Source organism: Eremomyces bilateralis (assembly GCF_010015585.1).
Source record: "Eremomyces bilateralis CBS 781.70 unplaced genomic scaffold P152scaffold_55, whole genome shotgun sequence".
NCBI lineage: Eukaryota > Fungi > Ascomycota > Dothideomycetes > Eremomycetales > Eremomycetaceae > Eremomyces > Eremomyces bilateralis.
The window spans coordinates 1-20,464 of NW_022985121.1; the positions used below are offsets into that span (position 1 = coordinate 1).

General features: G+C 48.1%; 6 protein-coding genes across 6 annotated transcripts; 3 read left to right on the forward strand and 3 right to left on the reverse strand.

Moving 5' to 3' along the window:
* Positions 1-1,092: 1,092 nt before the first annotated feature.
* P152DRAFT_444835 (SGNH hydrolase) lies at positions 1,093-2,281 on the reverse strand (the record flags this gene model as incomplete). The annotated part of the gene is made up of 4 exons (XM_033677821.1): positions 1,093-1,691; positions 1,750-1,839; positions 1,892-2,128; positions 2,174-2,281. The coding sequence occupies 4 exons, from the start codon at positions 2,279-2,281 to the stop codon at positions 1,380-1,382; spliced, it is 747 nt and encodes a 248-aa protein (XP_033529523.1). The 3' UTR covers positions 1,093-1,379.
* Positions 2,282-2,419: 138 nt separating this feature from the next.
* On the forward strand, positions 2,420-4,005 carry P152DRAFT_517964 (SGNH hydrolase). The gene is made up of 4 exons (XM_033683043.1): positions 2,420-2,791; positions 2,847-3,095; positions 3,157-3,246; positions 3,316-4,005. Exons 1-4 carry the CDS (start codon positions 2,690-2,692, stop codon positions 3,580-3,582), a joined length of 708 nt encoding a protein of 235 aa, XP_033529524.1. The 5' UTR covers positions 2,420-2,689; the 3' UTR covers positions 3,583-4,005.
* Positions 4,006-5,424: 1,419 nt separating this feature from the next.
* P152DRAFT_463081 (uncharacterized protein) lies at positions 5,425-6,314 on the forward strand. Its single transcript, XM_033680465.1, has 3 exons — positions 5,425-5,482; positions 5,537-6,013; positions 6,061-6,314. The coding sequence occupies exons 1-3, from the start codon at positions 5,441-5,443 to the stop codon at positions 6,292-6,294; spliced, it is 753 nt and encodes a 250-aa protein (XP_033529525.1). The 5' UTR covers positions 5,425-5,440; the 3' UTR covers positions 6,295-6,314.
* On the reverse strand, positions 6,270-6,981 carry P152DRAFT_463084 (NUDIX-domain-containing protein). The gene has a single exon (XM_033680466.1). It carries the CDS (start codon positions 6,946-6,948, stop codon positions 6,553-6,555), a length of 396 nt encoding a protein of 131 aa, XP_033529526.1. The 5' UTR covers positions 6,949-6,981; the 3' UTR covers positions 6,270-6,552.
* Positions 6,982-10,925: 3,944 nt separating this feature from the next.
* P152DRAFT_485888 (acyl-CoA N-acyltransferase) lies at positions 10,926-12,302 on the forward strand. Its single transcript, XM_033682070.1, has 2 exons — positions 10,926-11,763; positions 11,822-12,302. Exons 1-2 carry the CDS (start codon positions 11,385-11,387, stop codon positions 12,067-12,069), a joined length of 627 nt encoding a protein of 208 aa, XP_033529527.1. The 5' UTR covers positions 10,926-11,384; the 3' UTR covers positions 12,070-12,302.
* Positions 12,303-12,352: 50 nt separating this feature from the next.
* P152DRAFT_485889 (SNF-domain-containing protein) lies at positions 12,353-14,791 on the reverse strand. The gene is made up of 3 exons (XM_033682071.1): positions 14,446-14,791; positions 12,995-14,268; positions 12,353-12,946 (listed from the first exon to the last, which is right to left on the reverse strand). Exons 1-3 carry the CDS (start codon positions 14,732-14,734, stop codon positions 12,527-12,529), a joined length of 1,983 nt encoding a protein of 660 aa, XP_033529528.1. The 5' UTR covers positions 14,735-14,791; the 3' UTR covers positions 12,353-12,526.
* Between the last annotated feature and the right edge of the window lie 5,673 nt (positions 14,792-20,464).

Below are 20,464 nucleotides of genomic sequence, written 5' to 3' on the forward strand. Positions count from 1 at the left end.
TGTGCGAGGCGTTTATCTGTTCTGGTGTTTACAGAGCAAACGGGCCACAGGGCCACAAGGCATCCAGGTCTGCGGACCTCTGATCCATCACAGGTACATCGCTTTCCACCCGTTCGCGTCGCCGTGCGTAGCCAGGGTATGAACCAGTCATTAACACACTTCCACGCAACGTACAAAAGGTGCAGCTTCGTCCTGGCTCTGCGGTCTCCTACTACTACTCGTCGCCTACTCGTTGGAAGCACTAGGACCAGGAGACGGAGGTGTTTGAAGTGACTTGCGGGACTCGAGCGTTGATGTAGCTTTATTGCCTCATCGAGTAGATTTGCTGACACAGCAGCCGTCTTTCGTGACATGCTTGCGGTAGAACTTAGAATGTGCTCTCTGTAGCTCTCGGTGAGACTCAGCAATGGCTCAGTTAAGGCTCAGGCTGCTTTAGACTTTCGCTCACCCTCTAGGATAGGTACCCAGGATATGTCTTGCGACTTTCGGCAGCTCGGTTAAGTCTATTAGTCGTGAGTCAAAGACAGTAAAGACCAGTATGATTTTCCAGGACACTCTTCCATGCAAACCAAGGATCGGACATATGCCAACGCAGCCGAATCTACACTAACGCTAGAAATGGTCCGCAAGCCGCATTGACGGTTCTGTGGGCCTTCAAGATGAGCAGAGCCCGCATACACCAAAACAATCTCTACATCGGGAGAAGTAATGCACAGTGTATGGGAAATCGTTTTGTCGCTTGTATAGACATCATTATGGTTGCTAAGAAGGCAGCTTACAAGTTACCCTAATTACAGTTATACTCTTCGCCGACATACCTAAATATATAATAACTGTCAGAGCACACAGGGGTGGAATCAGATGAGGAGTCAGCGAGTAGCTTGTGAGTAGAAAATATATAGAAAAGGGTGTGTGCCCCTTATGACTAGAGACTGATCCTTAAGGAATCAGGAACAAGAGGACGTTGGTATGCGTGCTAAGTACAATGCTAGGAAGGAGTCACGTGACGTAAGCACATGACTTGGAGATGCCTCTGTCCTTACTTGCTTAATGCTAACGCTCGCACCCCACCGTGACACATGGGCCTCGCAGAGAGGCCTGACGGGCGTATGAATCTCTCTCTCTCTCTCTCACCCCACCGTGACACTCCTCTCTGCCAGTGGCCAAACCCCATGATAAGATCACAACAAGAATTCGTCATGATTTTGGTGTAAAGTTACGGGAAGTGCAATCAAACATTATTCTGAGTCGATTCCATGAAATCTCTGAACATTCGCTATACGGATCTTAGAACCTCTAATCCCGAAAGCCTTTTCTTCTCCCTTATGCTGAGAGAGAATATCTTTAACTAACGCCATCTAAGCGAATTTAGAAGCTCTCTACATATACTCGGATATGAAGCTTGACTTACCACCCTCAGCTGCAATGACCGCGCGAATTTCTTTCTCGAGTGGCTCCTGCCAGCATGCCGCCACCTTCTGTGTCCCACTGCCACTATTCGGGTGTATTCCGTCCTGTGTATCGGTCGCAATATCAAACCCGGTGAAACAGTCAACAGCGATAACTGGGGATTGAGGAGTGTTTAGCTTCGAAGCCACGGCCGCTATCATCTCGTTCCATGCGGAAACAGCTTGTGGGCATGTGCTACCGCAATTTACGCCTCTGGGCTGCAAGTTCATGATCTGTGCTATCTAATAATACCTTGATTAGCTGTTTTGCCCAATCATTGATTAGAGATCTTTAACTGACCAGAATTCTAACCGTGGGCTTCTGAGTACGGAACTGTTCCACTAGCTTGGTGAATGCCGCCTCACCATCCACTACGCTCCTTCCACGCCACTATAGCTTAATTAGTGATATTTTGTTTCTACCCACCGCTACATTTGCATACCACGTCGTTCGTGCCTAAAAGTATCATGCCGATGTCAACAGGCTTGACCTGGTTTAGCCAGCCACTAAGCTGGCCTTTGCTGGCAATTCCGATTGCTTCATAGCCAACATGACCCTCGTGTTCCAGATCGTATTCGCCTGGGCAGGAAAAGAGTGATTTTTGTGTACCGACGAACTTGAATTGCCCTTCCAAGCCGCTTTGAGCAAGATTCTGCCAGAGAACCTGGCGCCAGCAGCCCTTCGTTTTTCCTTGTCAGCAGAAGCTTTACATAAAGTGTTGCACACTTACTCCTGCAGTAACAGAGTCACCCAATGGCATGATCCTTACCACTGCAAAGACATGGCAAACGAGGGAAGACAGAAACAGTAGCCAAACGAGTGATTTCGCCATGGTGTCTGAACTTAAAGAACATAGCGTTCAAATCGATAACAGACCAAGGGTGGCCATTATCCTTTTATATAAATACCCAGACGATTCATGGATGGATATAGATTAATTATGCATGTTTTTAGTCTTCCGAAACTGCAGAAAAAGTGTTACTATGGCTTTGATTTTGATAGACGATATGACCATAACCCTAATCGGAAATTCCGAGATGGAGATTGTTGCCAATGGTCCGAGGCAACATCAGAGCCGAATCAAAAAGGGCTTTCGATTAGTTTAATGAAAGAGGATTCGAAAGGCTGCAGGCCAGCCTCGATGTATATAAGTGAATCATCGCGGTCCATTCTCCCTTTTGCTATGATACTCTAAACACACTTGAGTTCTCGTCGCGCATCGACGAATATACGACACAAGATGGCTCGTACAGCTGTTTGGTTCAGCCTTTGCGCTCTTTTCTTCCCTCTAGCTTTTGCACAGCTGAAGATTATGCCCCTTGGAGACTCAACAACAGCGATAGTGGGTGCTCTTCTAGATGCTTCTCCTTAACTCTGCTAAATAATCATCCGTGTAGACGTGTTGGAGGGGTGTGCTCGCGCAGGAGCTGAGGACTGCGGGGGCAGAAAATTTCCAGTTCGTGGGCACTCAGCGATCCACGTGCGGAGACAATGGGGGCCACGAAGGCTATCCGGCAATCAAGGCAACAGCAGCACAGTCGGGGCCTAACATAGGCGGGGCTCCGTGGGACCAAAATAAGCTTCCTCCTATCTTGGCCGCACTGCACCCTGATGTCGTGATGATCCTGCTTGGAGTCAATGATATGGTATGCTGGGTTCATCCCATATCCTACTTATAGAAAGGAAACAGACACTAACTATGGATAGGCTTTCAGAGGGGACCCTTCTAAAATAACCGCCGCATTCGGGAAGCTCGTTGATCAAATGCGAGCAGATAACCCGAACGTACAGGTAGTTGTAAGTCTTACCCAAAGGCCTTGTGCTAATATATTATGTTAGGAGTGACTGACAACTGTCAAACTCTAGGTCGCACAAATCCCACCGGCGACGCTCACAGACGTCAGGCCGCTCGATGTGGCAATTCCTCCTTGGGCGGCAGCGAAGTCGACACCAGAGTCCCCGGTCACTGTGGTAGACTGCTTCACAGGATTTGATGCGTCCGCTGATACTAGGGATGGTGTCCACTTCAATGATAGAGGGGACCAGAAGGTGGCCGCGTGTTTCGCCCCAGAGCTTTATCGAATTATTACGGAAGACGCTGGTAGCGGTGGCGCGCCTGCGGCGAGTGTCTAGGCAAAATCAAAGGGTCTCAGGGATAGTTTGCCGTCCACATGCAAAGAAATAGCATTTGAGCGTCGAAGCGGGTTCTATTGACGGTGCATCACTTGTTGGCGAAGTTCCATACAAATTGAAATAATGTGTCTGCAATTGCCCAGATATTCGTATTGACTCATCGAATTAACGTGAGCTGGAAATAAAGTTTGATTGTTGCCATTGGCCAGTGCAAATCCCAACTATTGGACCGTGTCAACCCATGCCGGACAGCTTGAGAACTTTGCCATGGCTGAACGTCAGACGCCGGATGGCGGTGTTTAGACTCTTCTCGAGGGCTCTCGGCTCGCAGCCTCAAATGAGAACACAAGACATACAATGCACCTGCAAGGCAGATCATGTGACTAACCAACATGACCTCAGCCATTTCACTCTTCATCTAAGCAATTATTGTTCTAAAAATGAGCATTAAATTTCTCCTGATTTCTTAAGGATCAGTCTCGTCGTAACGCAGTGTGCAACAATACAGAATCTATTATCCTCCTGCGATTTGCAATCGATTCGCGAACACGCCATTGTGTTTCACGCTAGCTGCGTGAGGTTCGTACTTGTGGATGCGAGTTTGCAGTATCGGATTCTCCGATCTCTATCGGACTTTCCGATTTATTTAGATCGGTCCTAGCATTGAAATTTAAAGGAAATTTACTGCCCCACTTCATGGCGTAGTTCCAATCTGCGTGGTTCTTGTCCGTCGTTATCTGATTGATCGATTCCTTAGGACCAGAGTCAGACTAAATGAATCGCGGACGAACACAACGGAGAAGCATCCCCATTTAGAGGATTTTATTCCACATATTATTAAATATCTAGGTCACGATATCGTTAGAACATCAACCTAGGTGGTTTTCAGGGTATGTAGTTGACCGCAAGTACGGAAAGTCCTCGGCATACATGGCACCTTTCGCCATTGCTTAGGGTTCAGATCTACGATACCCTACGCTCGTCTTTCCCTCTACCTACGGTCAATGGTGAGCCCAGTTTTTAACCCCTCCCGACACTCAGTGCAGAGAATTAGGTACATGGGAGGCCCACGTCTCTCCACCCGAGAGAAAGCAGGATTCTTGGCGATATAGCTGGGACAACGTCTAAGTATGGCTGCTGTCAGCGAACATGATCATCCACTAAACCTTATGGGATGCCTATTTAAATTCATGCTCGGGATCGGTAAGGCAAACCTTGGTAAGCTATGCCCTACCTTCCGTAAACTAAACGATCTCACTTCTAGACTGGAAGAACGGGTCCGCTCGCGGACTAAGTTCTGGCACTAAATTCTGCTTGCATTCAAAGTTTCATTAATAGATCACTAGGCACAGTATCTCTTCTCCACATACAATCGCTCTGTCGAAAACGCGACGACGGTTGCCAAGAGCTGTAGCTAAAATGAATGCAATATCATGGTCGCCAGTCTAGCCGAGATGAACTCGTGTGGTCTGATTGTCATTCCGGAATCAAATAGGATATAAAATGACCTTCCCAGCCAGATACGCGCTTCTTATATTCCTCTAGTCACACAGTTCCCTCAACAAACCTCTTCGGCTATCAGACCTCATAATTTCGTTAATTCGCATCGTCTGTGCCTTTTAAAATGCAGTCAGTGACACTCTTCAGTCTTTTGGCCGTCGCCAGTGAGGCTGCTCCTCAGCTTGGTGGTGGATTGGGCGGCTCTGGTGGTGGACTACTCGGAGGATTAGGGGGCCTTGGAGGACTGGGTGGATCAAGCGGAGGGCTCGGAGGGCTAGGAGGAGGCCTCGGAGGACTAGAAGGAGGCCTCGGAGGACTTGGTGGGTTGTTGGGTGGCGGTGGCGGACTTGGAGGGCCTATGGGAGGACCTAGCGGTGGTGGCACTGGCCCATATACAGCAGTGAGTACCCCTCCAGCCAAGCCACAGAAAATATATATAAACTGATCTTCTTAGGAATACTCAACTGACCCAGGTCTACCTAAACATACTATCTATCTTCCTAAGGAGATTCCCGCAGATCTAAAGCTGCCTGTACTCGTTTGGGGAAATGGAGGTTGTATGGGCGATAGTACCGCGTTCGAAGGAGCTCTAACCGAATGGGCTTCCCATGGTTTTATGGTTATTGCCAATGGTAGTCCAGGCGGTTCCGGTCAGACCACATCGGAAATGTTACTCCAATCGATCGAGTTTATCACTCAGAACGCTGGACAAGGGAAATATGCTAATGTTGATACGAGAAAAATTGCTGCTGCAGGACAGAGCTGCGGTGGTCTCGAGGCATACGATGTCGCCCCCGATCCTCGCGTCTCGGCTATTGGAATTTTTAACTCTGGAGAATTCAGCGACTCAGCATCAAAACAAACAGTCGCTCAACTGCACCAGCCCGTTTTCTTTTTCCTTGGTGGTTCATCGGATATCGCCTATGAAAACGTACGTTTTTATCCGCGGCTCGTGTCCGATGCTAATCTATTTATTAGGGCGAACGTGACTTTAAAAACCTACCTAGCAATGTTCCATCATGGAAAGGCAACCTCCCTGTTGGCCATATGGCGACCTGGTCGGAGAAGGACGGTGGCAAGTTCGGGGTCGCGGGCACCAACTGGTTAAAGTGGTTGCTGAAAAGTGATCAAGAAGCAGCGCAATGGTTCACTGGCGGCACTGCCGAACAAGCAGGGTGGGACGTAGAGGCAAAGAACTTGGAAAGCATCTAGGTCGACGCGAAGAATCAGGGGCCGGAGCTAGGGTTTTGAACAATTCTTATACCCAAGCTATTTCTTGCACCCAAGTTAGTAAGTCTCTCTCAAAAAAAGATGTACTAGGAGGGAATATCAAACCATGCAGGCCTTGGTTCAAATTTCTATCTCTCCAATGTGCAAAAGAATAGCCCATAAACCGATCTCTAGAACCAGGATTCTTTTGACTATCGGTACTCTGCCTTGAATGTTTGGCTATATTGGTTTAATTTCGTATCACGGTTTGTATGAGCACACTTGGTTTAGTTTGGCATATCCAACGGTGAACATCTGTCCGACACCCACTTCCGGTCCGACGCTTGTGGCCATCAAGCCAGTCTCTTCCCACAGTTCTCTGGCTATACCGTGCAAAATTGTCTCGTCTACATCGTCGGCGCCACCTCCGGGGATCTCCCATAGATTGGGCATGGTATCACTAGCTGCGCGCTGGATGAGGAGAAGCCGCCTTGGGGTCGAATGATTAAAGACCAAAGCACCGATGGCAAGATGTTGATACTGGCTGTACTCGCTTGGATGGTTCGCCAAGTACGCTTGAGAAGAGACGCAGAATTCTGAGACCGAGGCATGGGTTGCGAACTTGAAGCTCGGCCATTTTGCTGTTGCTGTCGCCATTTTTGATTGAGGTTTTCGTCGAGTGCTTGGCGACAGTGCGGCCAACGGTAAGCCCACAGTAAAACGGTACGGTAATATTTTACTGCGGTAATGGCTGGTGAGATTTTCCCCCCCGCTTTTGAGATTTTGCCCCCCCGTGAGATTTTCCCCCCGCGCTAGTGATGATGGAAATTAATCGCTCAACTGAGCCTAGCGCGCATTTTGCCTCCTCTTCGCCCAGGGACAGCGTCAATATTCAATCCGTTCTTTCTCTTATAATCTCAGCATGGAGGTGTTCCTTGTTAGAGATCAGGTTTTCGAGATACCCCTGTTTTTTGGCGCTTTCCGGTTTCCTACCCGTGATCCCCATTTCTTGCTCGTATTTGTGTGGTATCGATCCCGTGTTCCCAACCATGACAGTGTATTACACATCCCGCGATGTTACCAACCCCTCATTCTTTGCTTTTTCGCTCGTTTTGAGGAAACCAGGGTCTCGGTAGCCATCAATTTGTATACAGAACTTAAATATGGGCGTATAGGAGCAAGATCAATCAATGTCTCAATTTGTTGATCGTTTTGGCGTGTCAAACAATCACGGAAACAATAGGATACCTGTTCAGAGGCAGTGAGATGCTTGTATTGTGTAAAGGTAGGATACATCGCAGGGTAGATATACCCAGGCTTACGTAATGTACAGAATGGGATGACTAAGTAGACCGCTGACTTCCGACACAATTCTTGGTCAAACACAGAGCTCCCGCTGTGACCTGTCTTGTAGACCACCTGATATCAGGAACCACTGTTTTCTCACATTCCTTCTCTTACAGATCTTAGCATGGAGGATATCGCCCCTCCTCCAGATTGTCTTTACACGTCCTATAAAGAAGCCTACAATTCTCTTAGGGACCATAGCATGCAGCATGGCTACGGCTTCCTACTCAAGCGGAGTAAACCTCACAATTCTAATGTTAAGACACGATATTACTACCACTGTGATCGATCCGGAAACTATTAGTTAAGAGCAAGGACTCTGAGTACAAGCATACGCTCAATAGGGTGTCCTTTTAGGCTTGTTATATTTAAGAACAAAAGCGACGACCAGTAGAAGCTGGAGGTTCTACACAAGTATTATAACTGTGATGGATCAGAGGTCCGCAGACCTGGATGCCTTGTGGCCCTGTGGCCCGTTTGCTCTGTAAACACCAGAACAGATAAACGCCTCGCACACCTTAGATAGATTCCTCCTTCATAGCAACAATTCAATGTTTGCCTCACGATTGGAGATTCCCGACAGTGAGACTCTTACAATAACCATCCCCGGTCGCTTAACCCTAGTACGCATAATGTCTATCGTAAGCGTACATTAGCATAGAAAGATATAATTAAATTAATGATATATACTGGGGTACGGCCGATGTAGATAATGGCTGCTATTCAAAAGGAGGATCCGAACACGCTAGTATCTGCTACCGATATTCGCGGCGAGAGGAAGGCAATTAGAGAGAAGTACTTAAATGGGAGGAGTCCGATTAAGACATTATTAGATGACCTGTCTACGCCGGAATAGGTCTTTACTATTAAGAAGGATGCGGATAATCACGTACAAAGTCTCTTCTTTGCCTACTAGAAGCAGATTAAGCTACTGCTCGCGAATCCCGATATCCTGTTGATGGACTGTACGTACCGAACCAACAAGTACAAACTCCTACTGTTGCATATACTCGGCTGCACCAATCTGCAGACCTTCTTCTCTGTAGGGTTCTGCTTCCTCCACAGCGAGAAAGAAGCAGATTACCATTGGGTAATCTCAAACTTCCTCCTCAAGATAGGGACCCCGCAGCCACGCGTGTTTATCAGCGATCAGGAGGATGCGGTAAAACTAGTAGCTCGCACTCTATTTCCGGGTGTTCCACAACTCCTGTGCGTATGGCATATCAACAAGAATGTGCAGACAAAGGCTCAAAAGACCTGGCGAGACGCTGATGGCGTAACAAAAGAAGAGAAGCAGAGAATTGCTGAGCACCGGGCCCAATTTATGAAACGTTGGAGTCAGGTATGCTCGCTCCCCGCCAATGGCCTAAGAGGCGTTTCCAGAAGGCTTCCGGGAATGCCTCTTATAATTATTTTACAGAACTGACTGGAGCAGCTTATCTACGCAAAGAGTCCACATACATTTAAGCTAAAGTGGAACGAGTTACTCAAAGACTACGTCGACCAGCGAGAACTTTGCCAATACTTACGTGACAATCAATGGCATATATGTACCGAGTGGGCAGCTGCTTGGACGTCTCAGCATCGACACTATAATACAATCACAACCTCTCCTGGTGAAGGAATGCATAAGGTCTTGAAGGACTACCTCATGGCTTCAACAGGCGACTTGCTGCGTGTTGTTAGAAGGATTGAGCAGATGGTCAAGAGTCAATACAACAAGTACAAGAAACAGGTTGCTTCTTCTAAACACAGCATTAAATTCGAGCACAGACTGGAGTTAATGCCATTCCTACCTCCTGGGATTCATGACATCCTTACGCCAGCGGCAATTGAACGCATTAGACAATAGGATCTATTACGCCAGAAGGAGCAGAGACAACGTCGTAGCGGGCGTCCTTGTTCTGGCCTCTTTAAGAAGATAAACGGTCTTCCATGTCATCATACGCTGCGAGATGTAATAAATTCTGGATCGACATTACGACCAAATCACCTCTACGACGACCATTGGCGCTATCAACGTGAGCAAGGACGGTCAATAAGCCTCTCTCCAAGGCCATATTAATCTATCCTAGAGCCGCTTCCTGCTTAAACAAGAGGAGCGCCGAGGAAGAACAAGGCATCAACTCGTCGAGATCCATTAGCTTTTGAACGACGTGTACCGCCCTCTCTACCACAACCCCAAGGTCAAACACTCGCTGAGGTCTTACAACATACAAACACCTCTGTCGCTGTGTCAATTCCTACATCTGCACTACCTACGAATGCTATAACTCGTCGAGATCTTTCAGGCTTTGTGTTGGATATCAACCATCCTCTAGAGGTTGGGAGTCAGGTGACATCCCAATACGGCTAGTATCATGTGTGGTTACCTCCTATTCCTCCGAGGCCTCCCATACTCCTAGATAGATCAATCAAATCACGTATCAATACTTCTACACTTTGAACGACGTGTGCCACCTTCTATCCTTCAATTTCAGCCTCCTCCTCCTCACCCCCAGGGTCAAACACTTGCTGAGGTCTTACGATACACAAACACAGCTGTTACCGTATCAGTTCCTACATCTGCACCAGCTACGAATTCTATAACTACTTCTCCATCTATATCGATCCCTTCACCTACTCCTATATCTTCCCCTACTCCATCTTATTTGTCTTTACCTGTCTCTGTTACTGCGTCTATTACTACGGCTTAATCCCCTCTACAGCCTGCTCCGTAACCCCCGTCGTTGGAAGAGTTCTTTGCCGACATCGAGCGTCGACGACTTCAGCCTGTTCTATATAACTGCAGTGACATTAGCATAGTGATGAATTTTTTGGCAGAGACAGGGCAGGAAAACGACCCTACAGAACTAGTTGAAGCACGGGATATGGCTCTCGCGACAAGAGGGGCGTTTGCTTCCTGCACTCCAACAATGGCATAGAATTATCACTTTGGAGATATGGAAGCTTTCTATGCTGAAAAATTTGCACAAGTCGCTGCTCAAAATCCTCTTTTTGGATCTGGAGATGTGCATAGACAGCATCCTAAGCGTGCTGCAGCAGAGACGGCTTCAAATGCTTGGAAAGGACTTAGCCCGCGCAAGAGACAGCGACGTTAGTAGAAGATAGGCTTCATAAGGAATAGATTGAAACATTGAAGTTGTCTGTTGAAGAAGATATAGAATAATTTGCGCTAAGCCTAGTTCAGCGATTAATTTCCATCATCGCTAGCGCGGGGGGAAAATCTCACGGGGGGGCAAAATCTCAAAAGCGGGGGGGAAAATCTCACCACCCTCCTACCAACTCTCGACGGTAGCGATTCGCGCTGTTACACATTTACACCATTACATACAATACAAATACGTTGATACAGACTTCTTGATCTATTCAGTTGCCTACAGCAATCCAATATCACCCAGGACTACCAATCCTTGACAAATTTCCTCTACCACTAGCGCGGGGGGAAAAATCTCATTGGGGGGACAAATGTCAAAAACGGGGGGACAAATCTCACCAGCCAAGTGTCAAGACCACTTGTTCGCTTCGCTCTCTAGCGTCTTGGGGAGGCGGTCCATATCGTAAACTAGGTCGCCCGAATCAACTCCCACGATGCAACCCACTATTACTCTAAATTGAGCTTTGTATTAGGTCTCTGGCTACATTGCTCTATAGCCGTACTGCTCTTTCCATCATCTGTTGGCAGGACTTTTAACGAACTTGTGCTCTTCTTCACATAGTTGCGCTTCTAAAGAGTGGCCTATACTATGCCTTTACGCCTCGTGAGAGCAGTAAAAGCGGATATCCCCCAGCTGGTCGATTTGTACTTCGACACGTTTAAGAGCCCCTTGGTCCTGAAGGTGAAGCCTGATGTACCCCCCGTCCGCGAATGGTATAAGAAGAGCCTGGAAAGCGACATCGAGAAGCCACATACCCGAATATACAAGGTTGTGGAGGGCCAGGCAGAGTCGGTGCATGCATCAGACGAGATCATAGCCTTCGCCAAATGGAGCTCGCCGCACACGGAGCCTCCGCAGGAGAAACCCCCCGAGTGGCCTATGGACGGGGATATCGCGCTATTCGAGGAGGTTACTGGCAAAGCGACGGAGAAAAAGAAGAAGATAATGGGCGAGGAGGAGCATTGGTGTAAGTTATTAGACACAATACAAACAGTGTGATACGACAGTATTAAGTATTTTCGTAGACCTAAGCGTCCTCGCAACCTTGCCAAAGCACCAGCGCAGAGGCGCGGGATCGCTACTGATGAATGAATTTTGCAAGCAGGCGGATCAGACCGGGCACCGGAGTTATGTTGAGGCGTCACCTCTCGGCAGACCGACATACCAACGGTTCGCATTTGAAACGCAGGACACGTTCAGTGTTGTGATTAACGGCGAACCATACATCGATTGCTGCATGGTGCGTGAACCACAAAGCCATCGTGAGCATTAATGTCACTAGACACGTAGTATACTACTATCTATACGATGCAGATTTTCTTGACAAATCGTGTCAGTCGAGTTGATGGAATTTGTGATGGATCAGAGGTCCGCAGACCTGGATGCCTTGTGGCCTTATGGCCCGTTCAGTTCTGGTTCAGGTTTGCTCTGTAAACACCAGAACAGATAAACGCCTCGCACACCTTAGATAGATTCCTCCTTCATAGCAACAATTCAATGTTTGCCTCACGATTGGAGATTCCCTACAGTGAGACCCTTACACTCAGAAAGATTGAGCCTCTTTAGATATTCTAAAATCCAAATCCTAACAGATACAATAAACTTAATGAGGTTCTAAGTAAAGCCTTCATTTGGGTGGCCGATGCATTTCTCTACGGGTAATCTCAATTAGAATTTAGAGTCTCTCGAATCGCATGACTTCCCGCCCAGCTCTCGTCCGTCTTCATATCCTACTTTGCTGTCGCTTTTTCTTGCTCACGAGAACTAGAAAATGCGAAACCAGCTTCTCCACCATCAAGGCCATTATTATGAATATCCGTCGTAACCTCACTACCTTCAATGCCCTTTGTTTCGTTCGCAATTGTCGGCTCCGTACCCTTATCCCGGCGGTGGACCGGAACGAAGATATCGTAATACCTCGGCATAACAAAACCAAGAATGATAAGAACCAGACCGAGATGCGCGAGAATGAAGCCGGCAACCATCATCGGGTCATTCTTTAGGGTCTTGAACTCGGGATACGCAAAACTGAAGATGATTGCTAAGACAGGACCACTGATATAACGGAGCAGGAGTGGTAGAAAAACGGGGATATTCCAGTTGCTACCTCCGCCAACGATGACGTTTAAATCTCGCCGCAGTTGATTGCCCTGTTTTAAGTTAATCTGGATCAAGGACGAGGAAATAACGTTGCTTACTGAATAAAACGCTAAGAACCAGAACCGGCTCAGGAACACGTTCGCATTCCAGAAACTAGGTGCTCTGGAATTGGGAGTCTCCGCGATGAGGGATGACGCAATGGCACAGACGATATAGAAGCCTATGCCCGCCTCAGCTCCAGCTCCTGGGTTGCTGATGCCATGCGCAATCGAAATGCCAATGACTATCCCTCCGAAATATCCAAGATTGTAGACAGCGAATGCAGGTAGACCAGTTTGGCTGGTGATATCGCTCCAACGGTAGACAGTGGTAGCGCTGACCACCTCACTCCAAACAATGAAGATGAGAGCTACATTATTAACCCATCTGTCAATGCCATCGAGAAGGTAATAACCAAATTCCGTGCAGTATGGAATGCACATCAAGAATGAAACCAGTGTTAGCACGGTGACAACAACGGGACGCGAGTACTTGAGGCCAGAGTCGACGACCAAGGTGGCTGCAACGTCCAGCATGACAAAGGCCGAGCTGAACCCGAGTACGACAAGGGTGAAGAACAACAGAACCGCCCAGAAGTTCGCTCCGGGCATCTGAAGCACTGCTTCTGGAAGAGTCAGGAATCCGACGACAAAAGCACCAAGTCGGACCCCATCCTGCGGCCATCTTCGAAGATATCCAACAACGCCAAAGACTGCAAATGCAGCAAAGTTCTCGAACAAAACATTGGATCCACAGATGAGGACAGCGTCCATGACGGCATTTGAGTGCTTTGCATTGTACGATGCATACGATGTGAAGTATCCGAAGCCAATTCCGGTGGAGAAGAATACCTGTCCGACGGCAGTTTGCCAGACTGTGCCGGACGCCAACTGGTCACTTCTCCAAGTCGCCCAGAGTAGTCTTACACCTGCTGCAGCATTCTCTAGGGACAGAGCACGGCCAACAAAGATGATCGTCGTTACGATAGGCAGACCCATGGTGAAGTAGACGACGCGGCCGGTCAAGCCAACTCCGCGGAAGATGGAGACCCAGATAAGAAACCAGATGAACATACTCCAGCCGACAGTTTCCCCAAGGACCTTGGTACTTGGGTATTTAAGAAAGCTTCCGTTTTCGACTGGATCTACATTGTGGATAATATCATTCCAGTAGAACTCCTCGATTCGGCCCTCCCATGGCAACGGGCTAGTAAATGAATGTCGAAAATAGTTCATAATCCAGGCCAGGTTGACTGTGAAATACTGGACGACGATAAAGGACACGAAGACCGGTCCCATTCCAACACCTTTTAGTCTCCTGTTGATGTTGTTGACTAAAGACAGTTAGTACTAAGAAACATATGTACCTAGGTGCTACATTAGGTTCGAGCTAGAAGGCTAAACTGCCTCTGGAAAGGTCTTAAGAGTCAAATCTCTGCAGATCATCTACCAGGGATAGCTTAGGGCAAGGGGTAGACTACAAGGTGATAAGATCGCGGCTCAATACTTACAGGCAATGACAGTTCCACCGCGATATGCCTGGCCGATAGAGATCTCCAGAATCAGGGTCGGAATGGCAATAAGGAACACAGCCATTAAATACGGGATGAACCACTGTAGCCCATAGTTGTTATAAACAACAGAAGGGTACCGCAACAGGTTTCCCTGTCCCGCACATCCTCCCATTGCAGCAAGAAGGAAGGCAGCTCGTGAAGGCCATTGATCACGGCCATCGTCTGATTTTGGAGGAGGAGGAGCAAGCCAGGCCCCAATCCTCTTGAGGTACTGTACGACCACCATGATCGTTGTTGGACTTGTGAATCAGCTTAGGGATAAGTAAATAGAGGAAGAGGAAGGATCCGAATGGCTGGTATTCGGGATTCGCGGGACAATGGTCGCGTTTTTGTCCCCTGATTTTGTATGGCTAAGCTTTGCCAAGTGGTGAGAGACATCCATGGTGTCATGTTCAAAAGCTGGGACGTGGGGTTAGAGAGGACTAGCAGGCTGTTTTCGGTCTTGTACATGGTTCCCGGCGGGGCAATGGGCAACGGAGAAGGACGCTTATTCATGATTCAATCAATCAATCGCTACTGGGAAGGAATTATGGGAGTCTACGACTTTCATGTGTGGGGAGAAGCTCACGGCAAAGCTATCTCATGGCGTGGGGTCGGGGACCCCGGAAACAGTTACAAGATCAAATCTCGGAGGAGGGAAGGGGCAGAGAGCCAAGTCCCGATCCCACAGAACTTGGCGTCCAGTGGGTCCTTGGCATGGGCAACTCTTGGTCATGATCTACATCTCAAGACCCACCCGGCTCGAAAACTCACATTTCGTGATTATGACGTCGCGTTGCGTGCTCGAGATTGAGTCTGATTTTGCTTCATCGGCAAACTATTTTTCATTTCAAGGCCTGATTGGATGCAGTGGATGCCGTGGATGCGCGGATGCCCTGATTCTATGTACCCTGTTTGGATGCAGCGGGTGCCCCCTGCAAAAACTGGATGCCGTGTAGATGTATTAGCGGATATCTGTTGCGGTTACAACAGGGCGCGGGGGGGTGTTTTTTTATCCGGTCATCGACCGCTGAGTACGCTAATCCGGTTTTGGACGGCTAATTCACGAACAACAAGCGAAATTATATACGTTTTTCTTTGCAACTGATAAATCTAAATCTAATCGACAGTCTCTATGTGGTTTCTCTATTAAACGTTCCTAAATTTCCAACGTCTTGTTATGGTTCCAGGCCTGTGGCCTGTCTCCTGAATGATAGTCACGTGACTAAGTCAACTGTCGAAGTCTTGGACATCGCGCACGCGTCGTAGATAGCTCTTCTTCTTTAGCTTTGCAATAAATGAAAGTGGTTCTCGTAACTTCTGCGATCAAACCGTCTCAGATACAGCGTAAAGAAGTTCAGTAAAGGCAGCCAATATGGTCTGACCGTACTTCCTGAGATCTCCGAGAAAACCGCTTGGCACGCCCGTGACTGATTTGGATATCCTCGCCTGCCAGTTCTTCTCTGTGTGCCAGGCACATAGGCGATGCGGAACGCCTGGAAAGACGCGTTCTAGACCATTGATCAAAGCCTTCTCTTTATCTGTCAGGATAAGACGAGGAATTTTACGCTCAGGGAGTGTGACAGTCTTGGGCTTCGCCCAGTCTGTGTGTTGTGGCCTTGCGGCCTAAGGCAGAAGGCTGAGGGATGGGTAGACCGTTTGCCCACAGATGTAAATAGCAGATCGCAGTAAGAGAGATCTTCTCCTTCTCTCTTTAGCAATTCAACAGCGTTACCAGCTTACCAAATCCTTCGTGGTTTGGGCCCATGACAGGGAGAGCCTGAACGAGTGTCTCTAACGCCCATAAGTAGTCCCCCTCCGATTCTGTAGAGAGGAAGGCGAAGGCTAGGTGGAAAGGGCGCCTATTTGAGCTCATCCCGACGATGTGGAAAAGAGGCATATGGAACTTGTTCGTCTTGTACGTACAATCCATTAAGAGTACGTCAAAGTTATCCTTAAAGATCTCTAGGCTTTTATGGTGTGTAAAGAACAGAGATCGTAAGTGTTCATCTTCATCTAGTTCGTATTTGACCTTGAAATCAGACTCAGTCTCCAACGCACGGATGGTGGCTTGGATAAGTGTCTCCTCACCGGCCCGAATTCCCCTTAAACGCGCACAAAGATTGGCGACATCGCGAGGTCGTACGGATGTATTTGGGTGAGTCCGCCGGTAATCTTCATATAGAGTCTTTGGCTTCGTCCTAGCAACTAACAGGTCTTGAATCCGATTGCGGGCAACGGGAGAAAGCCTCCTATGGCAGCGATGAGCCAATGGCGATACAATAGGATGATTATGTTCGACAGGAGCTCCGCTAACCCGCCATAACTCAATATCTCTATCGAAGTGCGCGGTAACCGTCCATAGACAGCCTGTCTTCTGTGTAGATGTCCGACGAGACCCGATCTTTGCTTTACTTCTGAACGCTCCTCCACGGTCGCACTGGTAGATAACCGCCCTAGTCTTCCCTTGCTTGTTCGGCTTCGATCGGAGTATTGAGATGCCAAAGTTCCTTGCTCTTACAAAGATAAGGAGGTCTCGGTATGCTTCCTCCTTTGAGCCCCATCCCAGTGTTCCTTCTGGTGGTTGTGGTATGTCGGATTCGCGATAATTAGAGGTAGATTCGGAAGCAGATTCTACATCGCCATCGACAATGATGTCGTTAGAACGCGCGGATTCCGTGTCGGAGTACCCATTGAAGCTTGAGGCAGAGTCGTCGTCTGGAGGCGGAGGAGACGTTTCCATGGCCGTACAGCCACGCCTTGACTGTGGGAGAGTGGTCGAAAGGATGCTTAACAGGAAGCTCGAATTAATGCCTTTCAGATGCTTCGGAATAGCTTCAAGGCTACTGAAATTTGTCCCCAATATTTTGAGATTTGTCCCCCCTTTGGGATTTGTCCCCAACGCTAGTAATAATGGAAATTAATCGCTCAACTAGGCCTAGCGCGTGACCTCCCAGAGCAGGGGATCAACCCAAATACGCCAGCGGCAATTCAACCAATCAGAGCGCTTTTTTGGCTCAATATCACGTGGGGGGTGGATTGAGTGTCACGTGGTGGGGTGGATCGATGCGTTCCCCAAAACCAATGGTAGGTGGTTGATTTGAGACCAGGGGGTTCCCTAGAAGGATAAACTGACCCTTTTGATTCCGTCCTTTTCAATATCCAGGGAGGGGAAGGTTTTTTGTGCCTGCCATCCTGTCTTCATCCCGCCTTTCATGCTATATACCCGTGACAGCCATCAGTTCCTGGCAGTTCCCGGAGGGACTTGGTAAGACCGTCGGCGACCATTTCAGACGTGGAAATCCATTCAACATTGAGATCACCGGTCTGGACTTCTTGACGTAGCCAGAACTAATGGATATCAACGTGACGGAGGCGTGAGGTAAGCAAAGGAGTTGGCTTAGAGACGATACCAACGGTCTGCTTATTGTTACATTAAATCGTGAGCTCTTGTTCTAGATCAAATCTAAGTTGACTAAAGAGACGGTTTATCGCGATCACTTCGCGTGTAGCCTAGGAGAGTGTAAGGAGCTTAGCTTTAGTGGTAGAGGTCGTAACCACGGTCTAACGTGCGGATTACCAACAAACGGGGCCGTTGAATAGGAAAATGATATATCCATTAGAAGACTTTCGAGTCTCTGGATCATTAGCGAAGGATACGTTAGATACAGCTTGGACGGGAAGCGACATAGCATCTAGAGGAGGTTGTGAAGTTCCGGAGTATTCAAGCGCGTAGAATTTCGTCGTCTTTAGGTAGGCGATACAGCGATCAGCCTCCTCTATATGCCTTGAAGACGGATTGAGGTTGTGACGAGAAAGCTTGGATACCGCAAGGGCGATATCAGGGCGTGTGGTCACAGCGGCATATACAAGAGATTCAACCTTCTGCTGGTACCCTTGGATAGAACGAGCGGATGCGGTTCCTTCGTATCGTTGATCGGAGAAGTCGTGGGAAAGGGGTGAATTTACAGGTGCTGTTATGGTCCCAGGCCTGCGGCCTGTTCCCTTGGTTGTGGCTGAAGACGTGGCTGGTGGATTATATCAGAGAAGCAAACAAACATGGTAACACAGCAGTAGGGCATTGGAGAGGAGAGTCGCTATCTCGCGCACAAAGGTGCCGGGAGATTTCTTCTCTCTCTCTCTCTCTCTTCAGTTTAGATTAATGGAACTTGGTAATCGCAGACCTTGCGCATCCAGACCGTGTCAGGTGCAGCCTCTCCCGATAGAACTTATTGACCATCTTATCAACGTAGGCGTCTTGACAGAGCCAGACTTTCCGTTGGGCACGATTACGGACGATGCGGATACCTAGGAAAACCTCGATATCACCGAGAAGCCGGGACTCGAATCGTGCGGTAAGTTTACGGAAAAACTCATCGATCAGTAGACGATTTAACTTCGAGCCGAATACGAGGATATCGTCAACGTAGACAAAGATAATAAGCGATGGGGACATGAATACGCAGGGGTCCTCGGTGATTGCTGTAAAACCGAGGGTAGAGAGGAACTCAGAGATGGTTTCGAACCATAGCTTTGGGGACTTGCGGAGTCCGTAGAGGGCTCTCTTGACGAGGAAGCAGCGTCGTTTATAACCAAAGCCTTCGGGGTAACGGATGTAGACCTCGCTGTCTTGAATCGCATTAGCGAATACATTCGTAACATTAGCGGCAACGCATTCAAGGTTAAAGGCGGCTATAAGAGCCATTAGGACGCGGAAGGTAGAGTACGCGCTAGCGGCAGCGTAAAGATCGTCTCGATTCTGGATAAATTAAAGGGCTGGTGATATTTTCCCACCAGGTTTTGTTATTTTCCCACCAAATGCTATTTTCCCACCACGCTAGCAATGGTGGAAATTAAATTCTTAATTAGGACTAGCTCCTCCTAATCCTACCAGCGCTGGTATACTCCACATGTCACTATTGTCACCTCTTTTCTACTGAGGAAGTTTGAAGCGCATCTCAAAAGCCTCGTCCTATTGATGTATCAAAGCTACTAACGTCGCTGTCTCTTGCGCGGGCTAAGCCCTTTCCAAGCATTTGAAGCCATCTCTGCTGCAGCACGTCTAGGACGCTCTCTGCCCATATCCGGAGAGCTGAAAAGCTGATTTCGAGCATCAACTTGTGCGAAACGTTCGGTATAGAAGGCTTCAATATCCCCAAACTGGTGATTCCATACCATTATAGGTGTGTAGGAAGTAAACGGTCCTCTTGTAGCAAGAGCCATATTCCGTGCTTCAACCAGTTCCATCGGGTCGTTTCCTTGTCCTGTCTCGGCCAAAAAACTCGAAAAACTATTTATATTGCTGTAGTCCGATAGGACGGGCTGCAGCCGTCGACGCTCGATATCAGCTATAAACTCTTCTAACGTAGGAGGTTGCCAGGTAGGCTGCTGATAAGATAGGGATTTAGTAATAGACGAAGATAGAGGAGAAGGAGAAGACACCGGAATAGGTGCAGGGGCCGGTAAAGACACAGAAGTAGTTGCAACAGTCGTGGCTGGTGTAGATGTAGTCAGTGTAGGGAAAGGCGCAGGGGTCGAGAAAGAGATAGAAGTCGTTACAGCAGTCGTAGACAGTATAGAGGTAGAAACCGACACGGGAACAGGTGCAGGTACTGAGAAAGAGACAGAAGTCGTTATACAAGCTACAGCTGGGGTAGATATAGGAACAGCGGTGCTAAGCTGCCGTAGGATCTCAGCAAGTGTTTGACCCTAGGGTTAAGGAGGAGGCTAAAATTGAGGGATAGAAGGTGGTACAAGTCGTTCAAAAGCTGATGGATCTCGACGAGTCGAAGCCTCGTTCCTCCTCGGCGCACCTCTTGTTTAAGCAGGAAGCGGCTCTAGAATAGATTGATATGGCCTTGGAGAGAGACTTATTGACCGTCCTTGCTCACGCTGATAGCGCCAATGATCGTCGTAAAGGTGATTTAGTCGTAACGTCGATCCAGAGTTTATTATGTCTCGTAGCGTATGATGACAT

Bases quoted from the DNA above. Each gene is read 5' to 3' on its own strand.
- P152DRAFT_463084 (XM_033680466.1), bottom strand. From the start codon at position 6,948: ATGGCGACAGCAACAGCAAAATGGCCGAGCTTCAAGTTCGCAACCCAT.
- P152DRAFT_485889 (XM_033682071.1), bottom strand. From the start codon at position 14,734: ATGGTGGTCGTACAGTACCTCAAGAGGATTGGGGCCTGGCTTGCTCCT. The intron at 14,269-14,445 runs GTAAGTATTGAG...AACTGTCTTTAG, and splicing joins CGGTGGAACTGTCATTGCCT to TCAACAACATCAACAGGAGA. The intron at 12,947-12,994 runs GTAAGCAACGTT...AACTTAAAACAG, and splicing joins GGTTCTTAGCGTTTTATTCA to GGCAATCAACTGCGGCGAGA.
- P152DRAFT_485888 (XM_033682070.1), top strand. From the start codon at position 11,385: ATGCCTTTACGCCTCGTGAGAGCAGTAAAAGCGGATATCCCCCAGCTG. The intron at 11,764-11,821 runs GTAAGTTATTAG...GTATTTTCGTAG, and splicing joins GGGCGAGGAGGAGCATTGGT to ACCTAAGCGTCCTCGCAACC.
- P152DRAFT_463081 (XM_033680465.1), top strand. From the start codon at position 5,441: ATGGGAGGACCTAGCGGTGGTGGCACTGGCCCATATACAGCA. The intron at 5,483-5,536 runs GTGAGTACCCCT...TGATCTTCTTAG, and splicing joins GCACTGGCCCATATACAGCA to GAATACTCAACTGACCCAGG. The intron at 6,014-6,060 runs GTACGTTTTTAT...TCTATTTATTAG, and splicing joins CGGATATCGCCTATGAAAAC to GGCGAACGTGACTTTAAAAA.
- P152DRAFT_517964 (XM_033683043.1), top strand. From the start codon at position 2,690: ATGGCTCGTACAGCTGTTTGGTTCAGCCTTTGCGCTCTTTTCTTCCCT. The intron at 2,792-2,846 runs GTGGGTGCTCTT...TCATCCGTGTAG, and splicing joins GAGACTCAACAACAGCGATA to ACGTGTTGGAGGGGTGTGCT. The intron at 3,096-3,156 runs GTATGCTGGGTT...AACTATGGATAG, and splicing joins TGCTTGGAGTCAATGATATG to GCTTTCAGAGGGGACCCTTC.